Source organism: Pipistrellus kuhlii, unplaced genomic scaffold (genome assembly GCF_014108245.1).
Source record: "Pipistrellus kuhlii isolate mPipKuh1 unplaced genomic scaffold, mPipKuh1.p scaffold_m20_p_15, whole genome shotgun sequence".
Classification (NCBI taxonomy): domain Eukaryota; kingdom Metazoa; phylum Chordata; class Mammalia; order Chiroptera; family Vespertilionidae; genus Pipistrellus; species Pipistrellus kuhlii.
In genome coordinates this window covers 12,352,914-12,377,851 of record NW_023425460.1, presented here as the reverse complement: position 1 = coordinate 12,377,851, position 24,938 = coordinate 12,352,914, and the positions used below count along the sequence as shown (strand labels likewise).

The following is a 24,938-nucleotide window of genomic DNA, read 5'->3' as shown; positions in this document are numbered from 1 at the left end:
ACTTATTTTGCTTAACATGATATTCTCAAGATCCACCCATGTTGTCACAAGTGGCAGTATCCCATCTTTCCTTATAGCTGAGTAGAATTCCATTGTATATATGTACCACATCTTCTTTGTCCAATCCTCTACTGAAGGACACTTCAGTTGTTTCCATGTCTTGGCCACTGTGAATAATGTTATAATGAACATATGAATAAATGTTTTCAATTTTTTCAGATAGATACCCAGAAGAGGGATTGCTGGGTCATATGATAACTCTTGCCTTAATGTTTTAAAGAATCTCTGTACTGTTTTCCAAAGTGGCTGTCCCAGTTTATATTCCCACCAACAGTGAAGGAGAGTGCCTTTTTCTCCTCAACCTCTCAAACAGTTGTCATTGCTTATCTAGTTGCTAATAGCCATTCTAACAGGTGTGAGGTAGTATCTTATTGTAGTTGGGTTTGCATTTCCCTAATAGCTAATGAAGAGCATCTTCTCATATATGTTGGCCATCTGTCTGTCTTCTTGGGAGAAGTGTCCATACAGGTCCTCTGCCCAATTTTTAATTGGATTGTTTGTTTTTTGTTATTGAGTTGTATGAGTTTTTTATATATTTTGGATATTAATGCTTTATCAGAGGTGTTGTTTACAAATATCTCCTGCCATTCGGTTGGTTGCCTTTTTGTTTTGTTGCCGGTTTCTTTTGCTGTGTGGAAGCTTTTTAGTCTGATAGAGTCCTACTCTCTTGCTTTTGCTTTTACTTCCTTTGTCTTTGAGGTCAAATTAATAAGACACTCTCTAAAACTAAGTCCATTAGTTTAGTACCTATGTTTTCTCCTATGTAACTTATTATTTCAGGTCTAATATTTAGGTATTGATCCATTCTTATTTAATTTTTATGTATGGAGACAAACAGCAGTCTAGTTTTATTCTCTTGCATATGGCTTTCCAATTTTCCCAGCACCATTTATTGAAGAGGCTTCTTTTCGCCATTCTCTATTTTTGGCTCCTTTATCACAAATTATTTGCCCTTATATGTGGGTTTATTTCTAGGCTCTAAATTATTTTAATATTTTAAAAATAATTCACTGAGTGTTCTATTCTCATCATCCCCCCAATTTGTAGTATTGGTAAAACAAATATTTAACCAGTATGTATGCATTTATAGTATAACAACATATGCATATTTTCATCATATTGCTTCTGTAGTCCCTTGTGTTAAATCCCAATTCAAACATTTTAACTTCTGTAAAATCAGGCCCCATCTTGATAAAATCATAAGAACAAATTCTGGATTCCTCAAAGATGTGGTAGAGTTGGAACAAGTGCTTGCCCTCATGTCATTCATGTATTCACTCATTCTTCAGATACTCCCTGAGTACTTGCTATGAGGCAGGTATTCACTATTTAGGTGCTGCTGACTTAGTGGTAAGCAAGATAAACAAGATCTCTGTTCTTATGAAAGTAACATTCCAGTGCTTAGAGATATTCAATATTTCAATCAAGAAACAAGCAAACAAGAAAAATACTAGATAGATAGCAATTGGTATTAGACAGGAAATTAGAGTGCAGAGTTATTTTATTTTTAAAAATATGTTTTCATTGATTTTAAGATAGAGAGGAAGGGAGAGGAAGAAAGAGATAGAAACATCCATCAGCTGCCTTCTGCACACCCCCGGCGCATGTGCTGTGACCAGGAATTGAACCGATGACCTCCTGGTTCAAGGGTCAATGCTCAACAAGCTGGCAAGTTACTTTAAATGAAGTGGCCTGGGAAGGCTCCTTTAGGGAGTTGACATTTAAGCTTGATAGAATATAACAGGGAAGTGAGTGAAAGGAATTGAGGAAAAGTACTAAATTTAGGGTTTAAGTGGGTACTCAAAGGGTGGTCTGAGGACCTGCGGCAATCTGCAAGCTGTCCCCTCTCCACCTTGGGATAAGTACAGAAACTGAGAGAAACCGTTAAGAAATTTCTATGTAACTTTACAGAGAAATTTTATGTCTATTAAGCATAATAATTTTGAATGCTTTAAAATTTTCATTTTTCTAGTAATTCATTTTTACAAAGGTACAGGTTGGACATTTTTAGAAATGAGGGGAAAAGACAATGTGGGGAAACTCTGGCTTACCTACTTAACCAAAGGATGAGTAGTAATGCCATTTCCTGAGATGACAAAGAGCTGGATAGGAGCATCTCTTGGGAGATGGAAATCAAGTGGGCATGGTTTGGACCATGCTCAGTTAGAGATGCCCATTGGGCACCCAACCCATGATGTAGAGTAAATTGTTGGGTATAGGACTCTCATGATACAGAGTAGATCATTAGGCATATGAGTTCTGAGGAAAGACCAGGCTTGGAGACAGGACTATCAGCATACCGAAGGTATCTGAAGCTGAGGGATTGGATGAGATCACCTATTTAGGAGCTAGCAAAGAAGACTGATGAGGAGCAGCCAGAGAAAGAGAAGGAAAACCAGTATGGTGTCATTAAAACCAACGGAAGAAAATGTTTCAAAAAGGAGAAAGTAGCCATCTGTATCTAAAGATGCTGAGAGGTCTGGTAAGGTAAGAATAGATAAGTGACAACTAGATTTGGCAAATTTGGAAACCCTAACAATAGTAATTTCAGTGGAACAGTGAGAATGCCATCCTAATTGGTGTAGGTTAACAAGAGAATATGTGGCATGGAAATTATCCTATAACAATATAAAATTGCTTCAAGTAGTTTTGTTGTGAAAGGAGCAGAGAGATGCAATGAAGACCTAATTGGGGTCAAGGAAGATTCGAGACAGATTTTCCTCAAGTATGCAGATGGGACTGTTCAGTAGAAATCAGGACATCAGTAATGCAGACATATATCAGAATGCAATTCAGAAAAGCTTTGCCAAAATACCAGATAGGCAGTTCTACATATTGAAATGGACATTAATAATAGTTGTGGAAATTACATTCCATCTTCATTCCATTCCCTACAGGATTCTACTGGGGCTCCATGCTCAAGGTGAGGAATCGGGACTCACTAAGGCAGTTTGGGATTATAGTAGAGATACTGAAATCTCCTTTAGTGCTCATGGTGAGGAACTGGAAATGGTACATGTCTGGTTTATTGGGATTCCACAATATAAATCTAACATCTGAACCATAAAAAGTTGTTCCTTAAAATTATAATGATACCTTCTACCTCACCCATAGAAATTGAAGTATGTTTGCCATTTTGACAGGAGTACAAAATTTCCAGCTTTGAGCAGAGACTGATGAATGAAATAGAATTCCGCTTGGAACGTACCCCCGTTGATGAGTCTGATGATGAAATCCAACACGATGAGATCCCCACGGGCAAGTGTATCGCTCCCATCTTTGACAAAAGACTTAAGCACTTTCGAGTCACAGAAGGCTCTCCAGTCACATTCACCTGCAAAATTGTTGGAATACCTATCCCAAAGGTAAGGGAAGATGACCAGCCAGTTGGCAAAGCAACAACACAGAACTGCAGACATTACCTTAAGAAAATCTTAGCAGACTCAAGTGAAATATCTACTAGGGGAATAAAAGCTAATACCAGAGCCCTAGTGTGTCGTCCCAATACGCCAAGGTTGCAGATTGATCCCTGGTCAGGGTTCATATAAGAAGTAACCAATGAATGCATAATAAGTGAAACAATAAATTTGATGTCTCTCTCTCTCTCTCTCTCTCTCTCTCTCTCTCTCCCTCTCTCTCTCTCTCTCTCTCTCTCTCTCTCTCTCTCTCTCTCCCTCTCTCTCTCTCTCTCTCTCCCTCTCTCTCTGTCTCTGTCTCTCTCCCCCTTCTTCCCTACTTCCCTCCTACCTCTCTTTAAAATCAATAAAATAAGCCGAAACCGGTTTGGCTCAGTGGTAGAGCGTTGGTCTGTGGACTGAAGGGTCCCAGGTTAGATTCTGGTCAGGGGCATGTACGTTGGTTGCAGGCACATCCCTGGTGGGGGGGGGTGCAAGAGGCAGCTGGTCAATGTTTCTCTCTCATTGATGTTTCTAGCTCTCTATCTCTCTCCCTTCCTCTCTGTAAAAAATCAATAAAATATATATATATTTTTTTAAATCAATAAAATAAAAATTGGGGGGGTGGGGGAAACAGCAAGCCTCATCAGCATGGCTCAGTGGTTGAGCGTCAACCTGTCAACCTAGGAGGTCGGGGTTTGATTCTCCATCAGACCATATGTCTGGGTTGTGGGCTCAGTCCCCAGTGTAGGGTGTACATGAGGCAGCCAATCAATGATCCTCTCTTATCATTGATGTTTCTATATCTCTCTTCCTTTCTCTTCCTCCCTGAATCAATAAAAAATACATATTTTTTTAAAAAAAATACCAGAAAGTTAACAAAATCCAGTAATTTGACTAAAAGAGGCAGTCAGGAATAGGATTGTTAAGTAAGCCAAAAATCAATCAGACTTATGGGTAAATTAGAATTTTATTAAAATGTTAAAATAACCTTCTTAGTCATGATCCTCTGTTTTGGGCTATTGAGTCTCTCAACCATCACTCTCGTCAAATTGATATTTCTTAGCACTTATTGAATATCCAGTGTGCCTGTTGTTGTACAAAGTGAGCTATATTTGTATCATTACTGTTAGGTTGGTAAATGCTAAAAATGTCATGTCATTATCACTGGCTGCTGAAAAATCTTATGAGTCATCAGATTTTTTGGCAGTCAGCTGAGAGAAGGATTTACACCCAGTATGGCTGCAGTAAGGGATCTCTCCACTCTTCTTTCACAAAGACTAATTAGCATGTATGGTTAGGTAACCAGGAAATATAGAGGAGGGCAGCTGCAACCTGTACTAAATCCCACCCCCTTCCCCTTTTTAAGGGAGCTCCTTGATACATACAGAATTTAATCTGAGAAATATATATATTCAAATTTTAGCCAGATGAGAAATTTAGTGAGTGAATCCTGGTCTTATTCTACTTGGCATTAATAAAGCGCACTATTCTTTCAAGCAAGGTGAGCTATTCCAGGTCCTGAGATCTGAAGCTGCAGAAGACTTGAGCCTGTAATGGAATAGAATAATGGGAAAAGTTCAGACTTTTGATTTTCTTTACTTTACCTCTGAAAACATGTCTGGTCTTAGGGTAACTTTTTAAGTAATTATGAAGTACAATAAAAATAGTCAAAAGCTTTATAAATTATATAGAATTTTTAACTTAAGCATTGTATAAGAGCAGGAGCATATCACACTGTTTTTAATATGTTTTACAATTTTTCTAAGTGTTTTGTAATGTTGTGGACTCAAAATCAGACCGCTGGAGGCTGATGATTGATTTTAAAAAGCAGGCAAGGATTTATTGGACTGGCCAGGATGGCCATGAGAGCACCACACGCAGGTGGAGTCCACAAGACCACACTGTTTCAGGTGTAGGCAGTCCTTTTAAAGGTCTAAACCACAAGAATTTTCCTTTGTTCTGAATTCTAATTTTAAATGCTGGGAACAGCCCACAGAGTCATTCCCAGCCACATCCTGCTGGACATTGGAATGTGGCCCTATCTTGTGATAGTAGATAGTACAGAAGCAGAGCTCAGCGGTTAATCTCTAAAGGTTATCTACGGTTTCTACTCCTAAAGCTACTGAGTCAGTATGAATCAATCTCCTGTGGTCCTGGTCCACAGGCACAGGAAAATTGCCTTAGCCTCCAGGTCTCAATCTGAAAGCTGAGGCAACTACCCTATTGTTTAAGCAAGAAAGCGAGTGCCGAAGCCAGAATAGCAGGGTTAAAATTCAAACAGCAGTTTTTACCTAAGTATGGTTGCTACCATACTTCCGTAAGAGATGAGTCACTTATAAAGATGGGAATCAGCCCTTGCCTCTCCCTACGCCCTACTTCATTATTCCTTAAAGATGTACAGAACAATGTATTTCCTCCTTAACTATCTTTTATTTCAGGTCTACTGGTTCAAAGATGGGAAGCAGATTTCAAAGAGAAATGAGCACTGCAAAATGAAGCGAGAAGGAGATGGGACATGTTCTCTGCACATCGAGTCCACCACTAGTGATGACGATGGCAACTATACCATCATGGCTGCCAACCCCCAGGTGGAGAGGCAGAGTTTTGCTGCATGCTGAGGAAGGAGCAGTTGATGTCATAAATGATAACTTGAGAAGTGCGAGTTGCTAAGGATTACTGAGGAAAATGAAGGAGGAGCAGTGTGATTGTGTGTAACTGGAGCATAGTACCACAACCTAGAAGAACAGTTAGCCACTGATGGGTCCCTCAACCCCTCAGCCTTTGTCAAAGGGCCTTAGTGATATCTATTCACTGTGAACACTTCCCAGGCCTATTGGGCTTACGCTTGTGTATATCAACTCAGTGAATCTCCTGAAGAGTCAAATTAATCTATTAAAGAATTTGTTGTTTTTGTTATTTAGAGAAAAAGCAAATTACTTCACAAAGTCTTGTGAATCTCTCTCAAACTCATAATCTCCTTTTTTGGGGGAGAGTAAAAGTTAGAAGGCCATAATATTTTGCTTTCCTTTTCTGAATAAGATTAACTTAAACTTTTCCTAAAAGATATAGCTGAATAAATATGTTCAACTACCATTGGAATAGGAAATTCTATTCTCACCCACTCTTTCTATTAAAATATTAATTTTGAAGGTAATCTTTATTGAGGAAAGTATAAGAACACTTGGCCATGATCTCTGTGTGTGGCTGCAGATAATGTTAAATGCACAAGAATTCTTTTTTTCAGTTGTGCTCTTTGTATTTCTCAACTTAAAAATGGAAGTCATCAAAGTGTTCTTAAAAACCCCTACCCCTGGAATATGAACAATGATTTAAGGAGTCATATTATATTTTTATCCCCCCAAAGAAAACTTATAATAGTTAGGTTCATAATGTTCATGTCCAGAAAAACTCATATAAATTGAAAAAAATGTATAATTCTTATTTTAATCTTGTTCATTTTCTTAGGGGAGAATCAGCTGCTCTGGCCACTTAATGGTACAAAGTTTGCCTATTCGCAGTCGACTAACATCTGCTGGTCAGTCTCACAGGTAAAGACAATATGAATCTTCCCTCTCTAGCCCCTCCCAAGCACCATTACTTAATGTGTAGTCCTCCACCTGGAGCATCAGTGTCACCTGGAGGCTTGTTGCAAATGCAGAATCCCACCCCCCACCCCAGAATTACATTTTAATAATATCCCCAGGTGACTCATAAGCACGCTAAATTTGAGAAGTACTGGTCTATAGCACACTTTTGATACTTCAAAATTTCTAACCATCAGTGGCAACTGTGTACATATAAATCAGATCTTTAGACTAAATTACCATTTTCTCTTTGATAAAGAAAAAACTGTTAATGATTTTTATGCACATAGATTGACTATTGTTGTTGTCTCCAATATGCCAATTTTCTCCAATAAATCTCTTGGCTTTCTTCTTCTCTGATTTTACTAACCACTAAGAGGAAAAATCATGGCATTTCCTTGACTCTTATAGAGGCCATAAAATCTTAGCAAAGCATTCCATAGTTGCTGACATGGACGAATTAAATGTGACTTACCAAAGAAACAAAAATAGAGATTCATGTTTCAGATACAGTATTTCACCACCATTGCATTATACCTTCGTCTCTCTCTCTCTCTCTCTTTTTTTTTTTTTTCAAGAGCAGCTGTTACTGTTGGTCAGTCTGAACCAGTAAGTTCATGATAATCTTAATGGTCTGCCATAATTTATAGGCAGGTCAAATTTTATTACTCAGAGACACACGGATTGCAGCAGCCTTGTTCTGGGCAATAAACAGGACTTCTCTTTTGGATCTCATTTGAGGTTCGACTTGAATACTGAGATATTTATTTATTTTGAGACTTTTGAACAACTGGTCAAACCCAAGAAGAGCTGAGCCACTTAACCCAGAATGACTTCAGAGAGAAAGAAGCTAAAGCCTGTTTATTTGACTACAGATCTCACAAGATAATCCTACAGCATATGAAATATTTACCACTTTGTTTTTTTTTTACATGAGCTTCACACCACTAACAAATATTATATTTATTATTTGTTTATGGCCCAGCAACACCCTTTCCCTCCCTCACTGCCCTTCTCCCCCTCCCCCCCCCCAAAAAAAATTCTCTAGGCCCTATAGTCATGCCTGCGTGCCTACTGTCATAAATTTGTAAACTGGTTTCTGTATTTAAAGCCTGAACATCTTTGTTGTTTTAGGGGAAGGTCCCGAGTGCAGGAAAGAGACAAGGAGCCCCTACAGGAACGCTTTTTCCGACCACACTTCCTGCAGGCTCCTGGGGATATGGTAGCTCACGAGGGGCGCCTCTGTCGGCTGGACTGTAAGGTAGACCCTATCACCCATCCATCCTTGGTTCCGGATCGGTTCACATTTTGCAGTTGCTTGTTTGCACTTATTTTTGTTTGTATTTGTTTTGTTTATTTGTTTGTTTGTTTCAAGGAAGAGGAGATTGGGGGAGAGCGAGAGATCGCTTCCCCCCACCCACCCACAATGCTCTTTTAGAGTGTTTAATACCAGGCAAATTTCATGAAATTTTTAAATCATTATATCTTTTTTTTTTAATCCTCACTTGATATTTTTCCATTGATTTTTAAAGAGAGTGGAAGAAAGAAGGAAAGACATAGAGAAATATTAGTGTGAGAGAAACACATCAGTTGGTTGCCTCCTACATGAGCCCCAAATAGGGCTCAAGCCGGGGAAAAGCCTGCAACCCTGGTAATGCCATTAACTGGGACCCTTCAGTCTGCAGGCCAACGCTCTATACACTGAGCCAAACTGGCTAGGGCTTAAATCGTTATATTTTCATCATGGTATTGTATTGACTTAATGCTGTGTTTGTAAAAGACAACCAAAGAGGTGTTATAATTTCATTTTCCTTATGGTGCCTGGAAATTCTTTATTACTATAAAGCCAAAAGTGTGACTTTTCCATTCTTGGAGCAACTTGCTGTGAGATAGAGCCTTTTAAAAATTAAAATCATGGCCCGACCAGCATGGTTCTGTGGTTGAGTGATGACCTATAAACCAAGAGGTCACAGTTGGATTCCTGGTCAGGTCACATGCCCGGGTTGTAGGCTTGATCCAGGGTGGGACATATAGGAAGCAGCCAATCAATGATCTCTCTCTCTCTCTCTCTCTCTCTCTCTCTCCCCAACTCCCTCTCTCTCCCTCTCTCCCTCTCTCTTTTTCCCCCCCTCCCTTCCTCTCTGAAATCAATAAAAATATATTTAAAAATAAAAATTATTTAAAAATAAATAAATAAAATAAAAATTATAATCATAAAAAGATGGCTTCAAGGCAATTATGAAAACAGACACTAGTTTCTCATGCTAATCAACATTCATCACCTGTAGCTATGCCACATTCTAATTCTGTGATCAGAAATGAGGTTCACTTAGGAAGCCTGGATATCTCTCAGTATGAAGAGAAGCTTAATCATCCCATCTGCCTTGACAAAGATGCAGAGTACGATGGAAAATTTATATGCAAGTTAGTAAAGGCTTATGGGTAAGCATTCATGAAGTCCATTTCTCTTGGTGATTCTTGCTCTCCCAATGAATGCCTAAAGAATATTTGGGATTGACTATTACTTCTATTACCCTAAACCCTAACAGATACCCATGCTTGGGTCCCATCCCCAGAGAGTCTGATTTAACATTGCTATGTTAAATAGTGGGCATCAGGATTTTCAAATGCTTCCCACGTGATTATAATACACAGCAAGGTTTGGGAACACTGGTTTAATGTCTGCCTTTCACTTGGCTCTTCTTACTTAGTAGATATGTGAACAAGATGTCATCACTGAAACTGACACTGCAGGCCTATTTAGCTTCTTCATTCGTATTTATTCTATATCTAGAGGCCTGGTGCATGGGTTTGTGCACCGGTGGGGTCCCTTGGCCTGGCCTGTGGGGATCAGGATGAAACTGGCAGTCCAACATCTCCCGAAAGGTCCCGGAATGAGGACACTCTACACAGTTGCTGTCACTCGGTAGCTCCTATGTTGAGTGTCTGCCCCCTGGTGGTCATTGCACATCATAGCTACCAGTGGGTCTGCTAGTCCACTATCACTTAGGCATATATATTTATAATGACCTGAATTTGGGGTCAAAATACTATACAATTTAAATTAATATGGCCATTCATCCAGATTCCTCTTGTCCCAATGTCTCTTCGCTACTCCATGTTTTCTTTCACTATTTGGTGCCAGATAAGGATGAAGAATTCAGCCACCAAATCAATCTGCCTGTCATCAGTCTCTCATTTGCCTCAGCTGTCCCGTTTCTTTTTTAGGTGAGTGGCTTACCACCCCCAGAGCTGACGTGGCTGCTCAATGGCCAACCTGTGCTACCAGATGCCTCCCACAAGATGCTGGTCAGAGAGACCGGAGTCCACTCTCTGCTCATTGACCCTCTCACTCAACGTGATGCGGGGACCTACACGTGTGTTGCTACCAACAAAACGGGACAGAATTCCTTTAGTCTGGAGCTCACTGTAGTAGGTAAGGTTTGCTGCTTAAATGTGACTCTTTCCAATGTCATTGCCCAAATATGCAGAGCCGCTGAGAGAATTCTTTAGGCCTTTTCCCCACCAAGTCTAATCTCAGTTTCCCCTTCACAGTAATAGAGGCCATATTTTGTACATTGCTTTATTGCTTCAAAGACATATCAGTAAGCTAAAAATATAATAGGGTGCCGTGTGTCTAGTATGCATGCAATAAATGAGTCATTTTAATAGTTAATTTATCAATTAATTAATTACCCAATTAATTAACTGAGCATTACTAAATTCAAGTCACTTGCCCTACAGGTCATCACTCCTGGAACACACAAGGTTCTTCCTCACCCCACTCTTTAAGCTTCCATACCTTTCCATCTACCTGCCCTTCTCTGCCTAGGAACCTCTTACTGATTCCCTAAGGCTTAATTAAAATGTCACTACCAAGGCAGAGAGGATCCATGAGGCACACCCTCCTCTGTTTCCATGGTACTTAAGCCAGGAGACCATCTCAGAGCACTTACTCTGTAGTCGCTCACTCCCATGCCCCCGGAAGAGATGATGAGCTTCTAAGGTCAGAAATTTTGACCTCCTCTTCTGTGGATCTCCGGCATTTGACTCTGCCTGCATCATGGAAGATGCCCAACAAACGTTGAGTCCATAACTAGACAATGAATTTTTACCTTAAAAGATGATGTGAACAAAATGAACGCCTGCAAAACAGGACAAGTCATCGTCATCTTTATGGTACCAGCCCTTCAGGGTAGTAGTCCAACCAGAATTAAATTTCAGAACATACAAATTTGAGTGCTGGGTTTTCTCCCAGGTGTGGCTCCTACAGGAAATCGGGGTGGCTTACGCATGCTAATCCTCTCTCCGGCTAGTGGCTGGTTCCCCCAAGTTTCTTTTTCTTTTTCTCACTCGTGATTTCTTCTTACCGACAGAGTAGAACAAGTTTATTCTGCAATGATATGTTGATTGCCAACTTTTACTTTTCCCCGCTCTTTTGCTTAAATATTGACTCTGGAACCCCAAGATCTGTGGTATATTGTCTTAATTGATTCTGCCTCCCCTCAAAGCCTCCTTGGGAAGTATAATTTGTGTATTTTTTAAAAAATAGTATATACTTCTGCCAAAACCGGTTTGGCTCAGTGGATAGAGCATCGGCCTGCAGACTGAAAGGTCCCAGGTTCAATTCCGGTCAAGGGCATGTACTTTGGTTGCGGGCACATCCCCAGTAGGGGGTGTGCAAGAGGCAGCTGATCGATGATTCTCTCTCATCGATGTTTCAACTCTCTATCCCTCTCTCTTCCTCTCTATAAAAAATAAATAAAATATATTTTAAAAAATAAATAAATAAAAATAAAAAATAGTATATACTTCTTTCAACTTTTCGATAGCTAGAAACTTTTTCCAAATAAAAAGTTCAGGAAAATTAATATATCTTTTACAAAATGAACTCCTGTATAAAAGAAAGCGGATATGTGCAGCACATAAAATATATTGTTTCTCAAATTTTACTGCTGAGCAAAGAGGGGAACTCCTTAAATCGCACACCTACTATTTGCATCCTCTGTGTGAGACCTAGACCCATGAGCGTTGCCTCTGACAGGGTGTGCAGTGATGGTTTCCTCGTTTCTTTTTTTAATCCTTTCTGGAGCTTTTGTCAAGGCAGTGACTCCCGCTTGGAGGAGAGAGAAGTGTTCTGAAGAGGAGCTAAGGGGGTGGGGGTCTACTCTGCTAAGTTCCAGGACTGGAATGAGTTTGAGAAATGAACCCCCAGGCACTTACTGTTCCCACAAGAACGGTCCTTCTCTCCTTCAGCCAAAGAGGTGAAGAAAGCACCCGTGATCCTGGAGAAGCTGCAGAACAGCGGGGTCCCCGAGGGCCACCTGGTGAGGCTGGAGTGCCGGGTGATAGGCATGCCGCCGCCCGTGTTCTACTGGAAGAAGGACAACGAGACCATCCCTGGCACCAGAGAGAGAATCAGGTATGAGCCCCACATTCAGAAGGACGCCCACATCTGTCTGTAGCCTTTTGAATCTGGCTTCTTCTGCTGAGATGAATGCATTTGAGTTATGCCCATGGTATTGTGCATATCAAGAGTTTATTCCTCATTGTTGGTGGGGAGTAGTCTGTTGTATGAACATCCCACCGTTTTTAACTATGAAGACATGGGAGATGTGAGGGGCTGGGAGGATGGGTGTAAAGGGGGGTAAACAGGAGACGTCTGTAATTCTATTAACAATAAAATATATACAGAAAAAAAGGTCTAAAGGGGAGCACTTGAGATCTTGCTTCCCAGCATATGTCATCAGTTTGGCTCAAATGAACTCCTATAAAAATTAAAAACAGCCCTGGTTGGGTGGCTCAGTTGGTTAGAGCATCTTCCTGTGCACCGAAAGGTTGCAGGTTCAATTCCCTGTTAGGGTACATAAACCAGGTTGCAGGTTTGGTGCACACATGAGAGGAAATGAATTGATGTTTCTCTCACATCAATTTTTCTCTCCTGCTCCCTTCTTCTCTCTCTGAAATCAATAAAACATATTTTAGGTGAAGATTTTAAAAATCACAACTAAACAAAAATGAACAAAGAATTTATGAAGACTAAGCATAGTTTCTGTCATGTGTCTTTAGTCATATCAGTACCTAGAAAACCTCTGTGATGATGATAAGCTAAAATAAAATAAAGCAAAACAAAACGTTAAGGCAGTTAAACTCCTTCTCTATCCATCATCACCACACGGTTGTTTTTAAAGTAACTTTAAGGATCAAGTTTCTTACAGTGCTTCCCTAACCAACTTCATTTCTTTGCCGCTTTGGTTTTATGCCACAAGGGGACAAGCAAACAAAGGCAGCTAGAGTACAGAAATTCCTACTGAGAATTATTTCTTCACAGTCAAGGAAATTTGTCCCAGGGACTGTTGCAGCTGTCAGGTTTTAAAGAATTTGGGCATCTGAGAAGTCTATATAGGCCAGGATTTTTCTCTGGTAAAACTTAAGCAAGAACTGAGAATATTCTCAAGTTCACACTTGAATCTAAATTAGTGGTTCCCAACCTTTTTTTGGCCATGCCCCACCTAAGCATCTCTAAAGCCTTGATGCCCCCCTCCCTGTTGACATATAATCCTTTTTTTTTTCTTCTTTTTTTTTAAAATATGTCGTATTGATTTTTTACAGAGAGGAAATGAGAGGGATAGAGAGTTAAAAACATTGATTCAGCTGCCTCCTGCACATTCCCCACTGGGGATGTGTCCCCAACCAAGGTACATACCCTTGACCAGAATCAAACCTGGGACCCTTGAGTCTGCAGGCTGACTCTCTATCCACTGAACAAAACCGGCCAGGGCATGACATATAATTCTTATTAAAAAGTGAACTCCTATTCATGTGGAGGAAGCCTAAAAGGCCACTAACTTAGTCTAAACAAGCTTCCAAAGAACATCGCATCCATGAAAAAGAAAAATGAAACCATGAAAGGACAGTTGAAGTACTGAGGAAGAAATTACTAAGAAATGTTTTAAAAAAATAAGAATATGAAGTGATATGAAAAATAGCAAATAAAGTTTCAAAACATATAATAGAGAACTGAAATGCATAAATATGTCACAATATATATTTATATAATGTATATGAGCCCCCTAGAGCCATAAGAAATGCAAAAATTCACTGTTAATGACTCATTCTCGAATTGCCCCCCTTAAAAATCAAATTGCCCCCCTGTGGGGCATGTGCCCCACATTGGGAACCACTGGTCTACATGAAGGTAACAGGTTCAACCCAGCCTGAAATCCTGGTGGGATTATCCGGGATTGCAAGGTAGAGAACTACTGATGTGGAGGAAACAGAAGGAAAATATGCTCATTTGCTCCTGAACTGTCTTGAGCTAAATGCTGCACATGCCCAGTTGGTTACATTAAGAAATACTCCCTCCATGCCAACAGTTCCTCTGGGCTTGGGGCCAAGCTTTTCCATCACTTCCTAACAGAGTTCTTGTAGAAATGTCCAACCTGGTTTGGAAAAGAGATTTTTCTGGACGTTGGTTGTGACAAGTAGGGCTGCCTTGGTGGAGAGTTGGAGCAATCGGGAGAACAAGACTGGGTCTCAGCCTTCCTCACGGCCTTGCTGGGTTAATTGTGGCTCTTTTGTCACTTCCTTCTACCTCAAGCTAGCTTTGATATTTGCTTTAAGCTGGGTCCCCTTCCCTCCACCTAGGAACACCGCACCACTGGATGTGTTCCCAGAGTTTCCCTGACCCCAAACCTTGACAAGCCGTCTCTGCCCCCAGATGCAATAGGGACATATTCTTTCTTTTCTCCAGTATGCACCAGGACACGACGGGGTATGTCTGCCTCCTCATTCAGCCCGCCAAGAAGTCAGATGCTGGATGGTACACACTGTCGGCAAAGAACGAAGCCGGTATCGTGTCGTGCACTGCTCGGCTGGATATATACGGTAGGTGTGCTGGCATTGGTTGAACATCTGCATGTAATAGGCAACTTTTTAAATCTTTGTGTGTGTTTTTTCTTTTGCCTTGGCCAGTGTTACTCAGTGGTTAGAGTGTTGACCCCTGCACTGAAGGGTCAAGGGTTCAATTCCTGGTCAATTGAACATGGGTTGCAGCTTTAATCCTGGCCCTGGTCAGGGTGTGTGGGGGAGACAACCAATTGTTGTCTCTCTCTCTCAATCTTTCTCTCTATTTCCCACCTTTCCTTCCTTCCACTCTCTCTACTAGTATATATCAGTGGAAAAAATATCCTCGGTGCCAAAACCGGTTTGGCTCAGTGGTAGAGCGTTGGTCTGCAGACTGAAAGGTCCCAGGTTCGATTCCGGTCAAGGGCATGTACATTGGTTGTAGGCATATCCCCGGTGGGGGGTGTGCAAGGGGCAGCTGGTCGATGTTTCTCTCACATCGACGTTTCTAGCTCTCTATCCCTCTCTCCTCCTCTGTAAAAAATCAATAAAATATATTTTAAAAAAATATATATCCTCGGGTGAGCATTAACAACAACAACAACAAAAATAGTAATTGTTTAGAACCTAAGGTCCCTGCTATTTATTCATAGGCATATACCAGATTACCCTCCCCCCTTTTTTTTTTCTTGTGCCGTAGTGGAGGAGACTTGGCCTGCTATTTTCCTAGGTCTACTATTTAGAGGAAATATATAGCTTTCTGATTATTATATTTTCCCTTATTCTTAAGCTCGAAAAGAAACTCAATTCTGAGAGAAGCTGACTCTAATGTACTTTCCCCAGGGAAAGTCAGTAGAGAGAGGACAGTGATATGTCTGTTAATTAGGCCATGTTTCTTAACCATTTCACAAGCTTCACCTGTCTGAAGGAACTAGGTCTCCAGCTCCAGACCAATAATCCCTGAGACTGATGGCTCACCCCAACCCTGCCCACAGTGGCCGAGTTCCCAGTTCAATCTGTCCTGGCTCACCGCTTCCTTGTTCCTGTCCTGACTCTACAGCACCAATAGGAGGCGCTGTTTCCTTAGTTGGGACTTGTGGGTGGAGAAGGGGATGGCAAACTTGGGCTAAAATCAGTCCACTTTGTCCCTCATCCCACTTCCTGCCTGTCTGAGGAATCCGGAGAGTAGGCTTCTCTCTCTCTCTTTCTCTCTCTCACTTCTAATAGTAACAATTATAGGAGTCTGGGTGAGATCTCACGGAGAGCAGGGTGAGGCTAAGGGATAGTGGGCTGGGGGTGAGGCTTAGCTACCAGGGGCTGGCTCTTCCCGTGGAATCCCTGTAAGTTTTGTCCTGGGTTTTGTAGCTTCTGAAGTTTGATCTTAATTCACTCAGAAGTATTTAAACTCTGACTTAACACAATGAAATGAACAGTGGACCAATTTATAAATAAGAATGTGGTTCCTCGCCTGATACTCCCTCTTCTTCACACCAAAGCCTACTCAAAAGACTGTGTGGCAGTTTCTGAATCAGAGACAACAGCGGAGACTGGGCAGTTCGGATGGATATTTCGTTCAAGCCATGGGCCACGCTTACTGGTTGTGTCTGCTAAAAGCAGGGTCTCCTTTGGTTAGTGCTTGGTGAACATGGGATCCCCCGTACATTCTCTTTTGCCCTGAACCGTGCTTGATGGCACGTAATTGCTTTTCAGTCTTCTTGCTATAACTCATGGCTGATTAGGGTGATAAGATCATGGGGCGGGTACTTCTCAGAGGTCAGGACCCATCCTTTTCCACAGGTTTCTTGTCTTCACTTCCTGAGAGCCTACAGCCCTCTCTACACTGCCCCTCGCAGACCCCATGCTAGGTCGGTCAGAGGGGATAATTTTGATCAATCACCTGGGCGCCCACTCTCCTTCTTATAGTCCCAGATCTTACTGGATTGCAATCACAGATTTTTCAATTAGGCATTAAAGAGATCACTAGCCCAGTTTCCCTCTTCCTGGCAGGGAAGGAAAGATTTCATTGTTCTCTTTTACAAACGAGTTATTGCAGACCCGGATGCATGTGAAAGCTTTCCCAAGACCCCACAGAAAGTACTGGCGTGGCAAAAGAATGCACACCTGCGGTGCACTCCTCTGATCGCAACATGTCATTCGGTTCATTTTCCAGCTCAGTGGCACCAGCAGATCCCACCGCCCATGTCCATCCGGCCCAGTGGCAGTCGCTACGGATCTCTCACCAGCAAAGGACTTGACATTTTCTCTGCCTTCTCCTCCATGGAAAGCACCATGGTGTATTCGTGCTCTTCTCAGAGGGTGGTGGAGAGTGATGAACTGTAAGGAGGTCTGGGTGCCTGCTGTGTCAGGGGGCAGAGTGCGGAGAGGGAAGGAGGGTGAGCCAGAACCAGAGTTTCCCAAGCAACTGGATTTGAGTAAGTTCCCACCCTGCTGGGCCTGCGGCAAGGAGTGTTTTGTGTAAATCCCAGGCGGACTCCTGCAGTCTCCGCTGGGGAAGAGAGGTGGGCCTGTACCTTCTAAAGATTCCAACAAAAACGTGAGAGGACAATAACAGAGGAACCAAAGATGTCAAGCCGCTGCCACCCACTGCTCTGGGGGAAAGCTAGCATGCTCCCCTGACCCGTGCTGGGTCAGGGATGTAGTCCCAGATCTTACTGGATTGCTCCTAGTAGTAGATTGCTCCTAGTAGACTGTACTAGGAGCAATTAGGGGCCATATATGCTTGGGTTGAGAAGAGTCAAACAGTAGTGACCTTAGGTTTCACTAACTCGCCACACAATAAAAAGGAAGAAGATGGGAGGTCTCTATCGCCTTTCACTGATTACATCCATAGCTTTAGTTCCGGTGGCTTCGTTAAGTCAGCTTCTACTTAGCATTAAAAGGTCATGCCATGCAAGTCACATACGTGGAGAAGCGTTTTTGCTTATCCCGGGTGTACTGAGCCACAAAATCAGGTGCCAAAGTGTGCTTGAGTTAACAAAATCACTGCAACACTCAGTACTGCACAGGGCACGTATCCTATAGCCAAAACAGGGCTCCACCCACCTGTCTGCACCATTTTTTTTTTTTTAAATACAATGGTGAGTGGAATTTATATATCCCTAGACTCAAGAACTACGGAGCTGCTAATAAACCAGCCAATAAGAAATCTTCTGTGGGGACACTTTTTAAAAATGACTAGCTCCAGTGGCCACTTGCAAACACTGCAAGAATCATCTTTGTCTGCCCATAAATATACTGACCCTCCCACTCCTCCCCTCACCCCCAAAGTCTGGAAGTGTATGAGGCAGTGAGGAAGAAAGCGATGCAAACAAGGGGAGGAAGTGACAGGAGAGTTCTTCACTTGCCCCTGCAGAGCAGTGGGTATGCAAGGAGAGGTATTTAGTAGTTGTGAACCCCTAGGAGGTCATTAATCAAATTGCATTTTCTATCTATGAAATATTACGCTAACTAGGAAAGTAGAAGGGAAGGGGAATTTGCCTCTCTATTCTAAACCACCAATTCAAAACCTGCCTTTCCACTTAAGGGATTTTTGGACAATATCCCCAGTGCCTAGAAGAGTGCTTAGTGCAAGTAGACACTCCACAGATATTTTTTGGGTGAATGAATCTTACATTAGATAGAGAAATCTACCATTCACACACACCAGCCCAAAAACTGTCCTGGGATTGCTCATCACAGCACAGTCTGCTCCCCAGTGATGTGAACTGGAAGCATCTGTTACCGATCCCTGTGCGCACATTTCTGGTGTTCCCTGAGCTGGCCACCCGCAGCAGACAAATGACGCAAGTGAACAAATAGTTATTGCTTAGAAAGGCTTGGCACTTTTCTTCACTTCAAGGCAAGGATTTTCAGTATAAAAAGAAATTCATTCACTCAAAAAGTCATTTGTGTATATATAAGATGCTATGCTGGAGACTGTAAAATATACAAACATAGGAAGCTCCTGGCCTCAGGGAGCTTACAATCTAGTAGAGAAGGTAAGATATAAGACATTTAGAGTGCTGCTTCTTGGGGAAATATATATATATATGTATACATATGTATATATATATGTATACATATGTGTATATATATATACATATATATATGTATATATATGTATATATGTTCAAATAGAAGTTTCTAGTTCTCGTCCTATCTTTTCATGACTGAAATCAAGATTTCGGTCAATTATTTAGCAGAATTATTAGCTTTTGTTTCCTTTTTCATGTATACAGAAATATTGCTAACAATATGGGCAACTGTAATAAAAATAGCATGCATTTCATGTAGAATGCATCCTGTAAGACATTCTATTTCCCTACTGGCATCTGTTATGAAATCTCCTATAACCAAAGAGAACTTTCTAACTCCAGGATGGCTCCCTCACAGCTGCAGACCCAGCCTCCCCATCACATTTCTGTAAACCCTAGACAGTTCTCCCACGGGAGGATAGTTTTCATCTTTATTTGTCCTAGCTTTCTGAATATTTTTTTTGAAATGTGCTGCCTTTTGGTGTTCCAGAGCTGGGATAAATATTATATTTGACCATTAGATGGCACTGTGTAACCTAAAATATAAGAGACATACACACACACACACACACACACACACACTTGAAATTGAGCTATTGGATTATGTAAAGCAGGATTTCTCAAGGTCAGCATTATTGACATTTGGGGCTGGATGATTCTTTGTTTGGAGGAACTGTCCTGTGTACATGGGGATGCTTATTAGCATCCCTGGCCTCTACCCATTAAATGCCGGTAGCATAGCAGCCCCTTCTGAGGTTGTGGCCACTCAAACCATCTCTATACATTGCCTTACATTCTGAGATGCAGAACCCCCCTTTGCTGAGAACCACTGAGTTGAATAAATTGGTGCCCTGCTTTGAGAATTCTATGAGAATTCAATTTCAATGAGGAATACTTATATAAGAAGTTGTAGTTCTCCTGGATACGTTTGAACTCAACATATTCAGCAGATCCCATCATCCTCCCTTTCGTAAATGATTCTTCAACCTAGTTTAATAATTTCTATTAATGCACCTAGTCATCCAAGTAAAAAGATCCAAATTATTTTTCTGTTTCCTCTATCCAATCAATTGATAAGTCCTAATTCTAAAACTTTTTTTTTTAACAATCTGTCCTTCCTTACTATCCCCCTGCAGTCACCTTTGTGACTTTATTAATTTCTCTCAATACTTCTGACCTCAATCATGATAAAATGCTTCTAAGTGGCCTTTTGGCCTCTAATCCTGTTGTTTCTCCCCCACTCAAATCCAGCCCAAATCTCAGCATCAGCTCATTCTTCCCAAAGTATTACTCCGGTCATATTATTCCCCAATTTCAAACCCCCAGTGGCTCTCTGGAGCTCACTCTGGTGCCAACTGTTCCGCCCTAGGGCATTCAAGGCTTGCTCCAATATGATCCCCACGCTCTTCACCTGTCACTCAGAAAACACCCCCGAGGGGGCAGCACACTCAATGCAGGCCCCTGTTCTCCAGCCACAGGCCTCCCCTTTCACCTCAGCCTGGAAGCCTCTCTCCCTGTCTATACCTATGGACATCTTCCCTGCTCCTGAAGAGCCATGTCAGAGACTACTGCCTCTGTGAAAATGTCTTCTGACTCCCCAGACCCTAACCGAATGCAGTTCTATTTCCTTTTAAAACATATTTTATTGATTTTTCACACAGAGGAAGAGAGAGGGATAGTTAGAAATATCGATGAGAGAGAAATATCCATCAGCTGCCTCCTGCACACCCCCCATAGGGGATGTGCCCGAAACCAATTGCATGCCCTTGACCGGAATCGAACCTGGGACCCCTCAGTCCGCAGACCTACGCTCTATCCACTGAGCCAAACCAGTTAGGGCCAGCTCTATTTTCTTTGTAACCTTACAGCAAATGTCTTCGATGGAAGAAGAGCACTTTGTATAGTATTTTATGTAAAGCACAGCCTCTCTCTACCTGCCTGCCCCCTCCCTCTGCTCTAGCCCAGTCTTTCCTATACTAGATTTTAGCTTCCTGTTGGTATGGGCTGTGTCAAAAGTCTGCTGTGTACCTTATATGAGTAGGTACTCAATAAATATTTATTGGCCTAAATTGAACTTTCAAATTCTATGTAAACCAATATGTTTCTGATATAAAGTGTACTGAGTATAGAGGAGTGGTTCACCTTGGCTGCCCATTCGGATCTCCTGGGGAGCTTTTAAAAATCCCAGAGCCCAGGTCACAACTCCAAATCAGGAAGCTGTGGCCTAAAAGGCATCAGTATCATTAAAGCTTCCCAGGTGATCCCAATAAGAACAAGAAGCAAAGGTTCAGGAAGGTCACGTCAGAACTGATCCAGAAAGGTCCAGAGGGATGCCGGTGCCATAAAGCCGTCTGCTTGGCATCGGTGAAGAACGCGCTCCCCCTTGTTGCCCATGCAGTGCCTGCCTGGAAAGTAGAAATAAACACGCCTTTTGGCCTCGTTAGACTATTTTGTCCAATGTTCGTTAGACATGTATCGTTCATGAAACCCCAGAAGAACCTCAAAAACGTGCAAAAATGGACCAGTGGAAGTTGGTGCAATGCATCCAGCCCTTTGTTTCAAAAGACTGTGCAGATCCCGTAAGCACCTTTCTCTCCAAAGAACGGAGGAATTTTTATAATGCAGTCATGGACATGGAGATCGGTGAGAAAGAAAATGGGCCATTAAAACCACGCCGTCTTTTTGAAACATAGTGCCCTGCACCAAAGTAAGGTTGTTTTTTTGTTTTGTTTTGTTTTTAATGTATTTTATTGATTTTTTTCAGAGAGGAAGAGAGAGGGATAAAGAGTTAGAAACATCAATGAGAGGGAAACACAATCAGCTGCCTCCTGCACACCCCCTACTGGGGATGTGCCCGCAACTAAGGTACATGCCCTTGATAGGAATCGAACCTGGGACCTTTTAGTCTGCAGGCTGACGCTCTATCCACTGAGCCAAATCAGTTTCGGCACCAAAGTAAGGTTTTAAACAGAATTGCCACATAGTGGAACTGGTTTCAATGCATTCTTCTCTTTTTATTCCTTTCTTAGCTTTTGGAGGCAGCCAATGAGAAATTAAATGGTGAAGAGACTAGAAGTGGTAGCACTATAGCCTTGCATCACACATACCATGGAGGGTAACTCCTGGAGGAATCAAAGCTGACTTTTGTAAGGATGGGTTAATTTGGATAATTCTCAAATGGTGCATAGGTTGCCTTCTAAATGTTCACTTGTAAATTGGTTGTTTAAAACTCAGAACAAAATTCTTACACACATATCACCCAATACAATATTCCCAAGTGAACCCAGCAACACCCATTTAATTCATGACTGAGTCACAAAATGTACTACGCCTGATCCAACAATAGGATCCAGGTAAAGCAGCCAATAAGAGGAGATGAAAGACTTCCTCCTCCCTTTTTTGTGTCTATTATATGATGTGTCAGAGCTAACGAATGTCTAGGGTCCTTTCTGTATGTATTCCCCTCCTGTGTTTTTCTCCCCAGATGCCCTATTCTCCATGTCCTTTAACCCCCTGCTCTAACCCTTCCCATCTCACCCCTTCCCTGTCAGCATGTCAGCATACTTCATGATCCAAAATGGCCTAACTCCAGTTCCATGCATCTTGGCTTGATGTTCAGAAGGGAGCAGTCCAACTGAACGAATTCTGAATGCCTGAGAGTCCTTTCACTTCTCAGAGGCGCTGCATTTCTAAAAGCAGTTGCTTTCTTACTCCCATCAGCAACTCATTGATAGAATTGCCAACAAAGTACAAAAAACAACAACAACAAACAAACAAACAAAAAACAGGCCGTGAGAGGAGGTCTAGAAAACTGACTGGGTCAGACCCCCACATTGTCCTTGTTGATCACAGCAGCTTCCTCCGGACCTCCTCCTCCCCACAATCCCAAAGTGCCTTCCACGCTGAGATCCTGGCCTGCGTCTGTTTGTATGTGGACTATAAATCGATCATTAACTAAAAGACCAAGTTACTTGTCATGACTTTTATTCACGGTCTCTTACAGGGTCCCTGGTTAACCTGGCCTCAAAGTATTTCTGATGATGGTTGGGTTGAAAATCAATGTGCCTTACCAGTAAGTTGTACAGTCACTTAGATTGCAGTAGAGTTTGTTGAACTCCTTTACACCATTAATTGTTTTTTCTTCAGTGGATCAATATTTCAAAAAGTTAATTACTAAAGCTTTGCTTAAAGAATGCCAAGCATCTTCTAAACCTTGACAATGCAGTGATCATCAATATGCTAAAAGAAAGTTGCTAATATTATATTTTTAAAATCTGTGTGGTGCAAAAATGTGCATATTTGTTTAAAAATGTTTGCCTCTTATTCGTTAGTATGCTAACTAATATACCTAATGACATATTAGTTAGCATACTTGGTATTATAAAACCATAAACACACTGCCTTTTGTTAAAGTGTAAATAATGGCCACATCAAACTCCAAAGAGCAATGATAGCCTTGAAATGCAAGTAGAGAAAGAATACACTTTTCAATCCTCTGAGAATTGTGCCATAAAGTTAAGAGTAAGCACAAAGAAAATGTCCTGTGTACTACAGAGGCGTATAAACACTAATTTGCCAGAAGATTTTAATATATAAGTGAATAGAAAATGTTTCCCTAATAATAAAAATTAAAATGTGTTAACATTACTTGAAAATATTTTAAGGCTGAATTGAAATAAGTGTACATTTTTCTTTCAAATGCAGGAAACAGTTCTATTGTTCAAGTTTAAAAATTACTTTTTTATTATAATAGAACAGACTTTTTTACTGTACAAAGGTATTTGAGACTTTAAAAAGGATTTTTTTAAATTATATAAATTACTAAATAAATTATAACCTGCTTAAATATCTCTAGAGCAATAGAAAGATAACTGAGTTTTGGTCTTTCTCAAATACCCAGTAGATTCAATAGACTTCTCAGTGAATGTCCTTTAGCAATCTAAGGTTAAAATGTATTCTACTTCCTAACTGAAAGCAGACACTTTAAAAAGTGAGACTTTTGAGACAAGTTTATATTGGAAATTAACGGATACACAAGTATAGTTTTGTCACAATACTAGGTGTTCTAATTCCCACAAGAAATATGAATTATTTTTATATGGTAAAAGGGAATTGCTCAATGATCCAAAATTCCAAGGAATTTGATATTTCTTCACAGATTCAGTGAGTTATCTGCAAACGAGAGGCAGGTTCTTGTCATTTTCCCAGTTAGTGGTTTAAGAAGGCAGTTATCTATGCACTAGTATTGACTACAGAAATCATTACCATAATCAGTTACACAAAAGATTACTAAATTTGTATGTGTGCACAGTATAGAAGGTTTTACTGTGTATTTTAAGGAGAGTTAAAACCCTGCAATTCAAATGACATAATTTGAATGCAACTATATATTTTTAATGCACATTGGTAAATGAAATATTTTTTTAAAATATGTTTTATTGATTTTTTTACAGAGAGGAAGAGAGAGAGAGCTATTAAAGATAGAAACATCGATGAGAGAGAAACATCGACCAACTGCCTCTTGCACACCCCCTACCGGGGATGTGCCCACAACCAATGTACATGCCCTTGACCGGAATCGAACCCAGGACCTTTCAGTTCGCAGACCGACACTCTACCACTGAGCCAAACCGGTTTCAGCGGTAAATGAAATATTTTTTCAGTATTTTGATTTCAGATACCTTATCTTCTTTTCTGATGAATTTTCACTTACTTTTTTCAACCCTTACCACTAAGTTTCTTGATAGACCCTTCTCTCTTCATTACTCCCGTCAAGATAAAAATCTGTAAAATATTTAATAGCATTAGGATTTTAATAATTCCTATAAATTTCAGACATGTTTTCCAATTTTCCTGTAACTGTGGGGTCTGTTTCTTTATCTATAAAATAAGCAAAATACTTGAATCTTTCCCAGGATAAAGGATAGGATAAATAGATATTTATGAAGAGTTTATTTTAGAGACCTTATAAAAAGCAGCAGCAGGTTTTTTTTTAATTCCAAGGGAAATGTTAAAAT

At 40.9% G+C, this 24,938-nt stretch overlaps 1 protein-coding gene and 1 long non-coding RNA gene across 3 annotated transcripts in view; both read left to right on the top strand.

The window, feature by feature from the left end:
* MYPN (myopalladin) overlaps positions 1-18,922 on the top strand; it is a 74,150-nt gene extending 55,228 nt beyond the window's left edge. For both annotated transcript variants that reach the window (XM_036438330.2, XM_036438329.1), the window contains exons 13-21: positions 3,204-3,425; positions 5,897-6,046; positions 6,924-7,006; positions 8,177-8,303; positions 10,271-10,478; positions 12,299-12,464; positions 14,796-14,929; positions 17,058-17,546; positions 17,592-18,922. In XM_036438330.2, coding sequence (XP_036294223.1) covers positions 3,204-3,425; positions 5,897-6,046; positions 6,924-7,006; positions 8,177-8,303; positions 10,271-10,478; positions 12,299-12,464; positions 14,796-14,929; positions 17,058-17,227 — 1,260 coding nt within the window. In that variant the 3' untranslated portion in view covers positions 17,228-17,546; positions 17,592-18,922. The remainder of the gene's footprint in view (positions 1-3,203; positions 3,426-5,896; positions 6,047-6,923; positions 7,007-8,176; positions 8,304-10,270; positions 10,479-12,298; positions 12,465-14,795; positions 14,930-17,057; positions 17,547-17,591) is intronic.
* Positions 18,923-21,157: 2,235 nt separating this feature from the next.
* On the top strand, positions 21,158-23,189 carry LOC123652371. The gene is made up of 2 exons (XR_006741673.1): positions 21,158-21,633; positions 21,882-23,189. It is a non-coding gene; the product is annotated as an uncharacterized LOC123652371 (long non-coding RNA).
* The last annotated feature ends 1,749 nt before the right edge of the window (positions 23,190-24,938 follow it).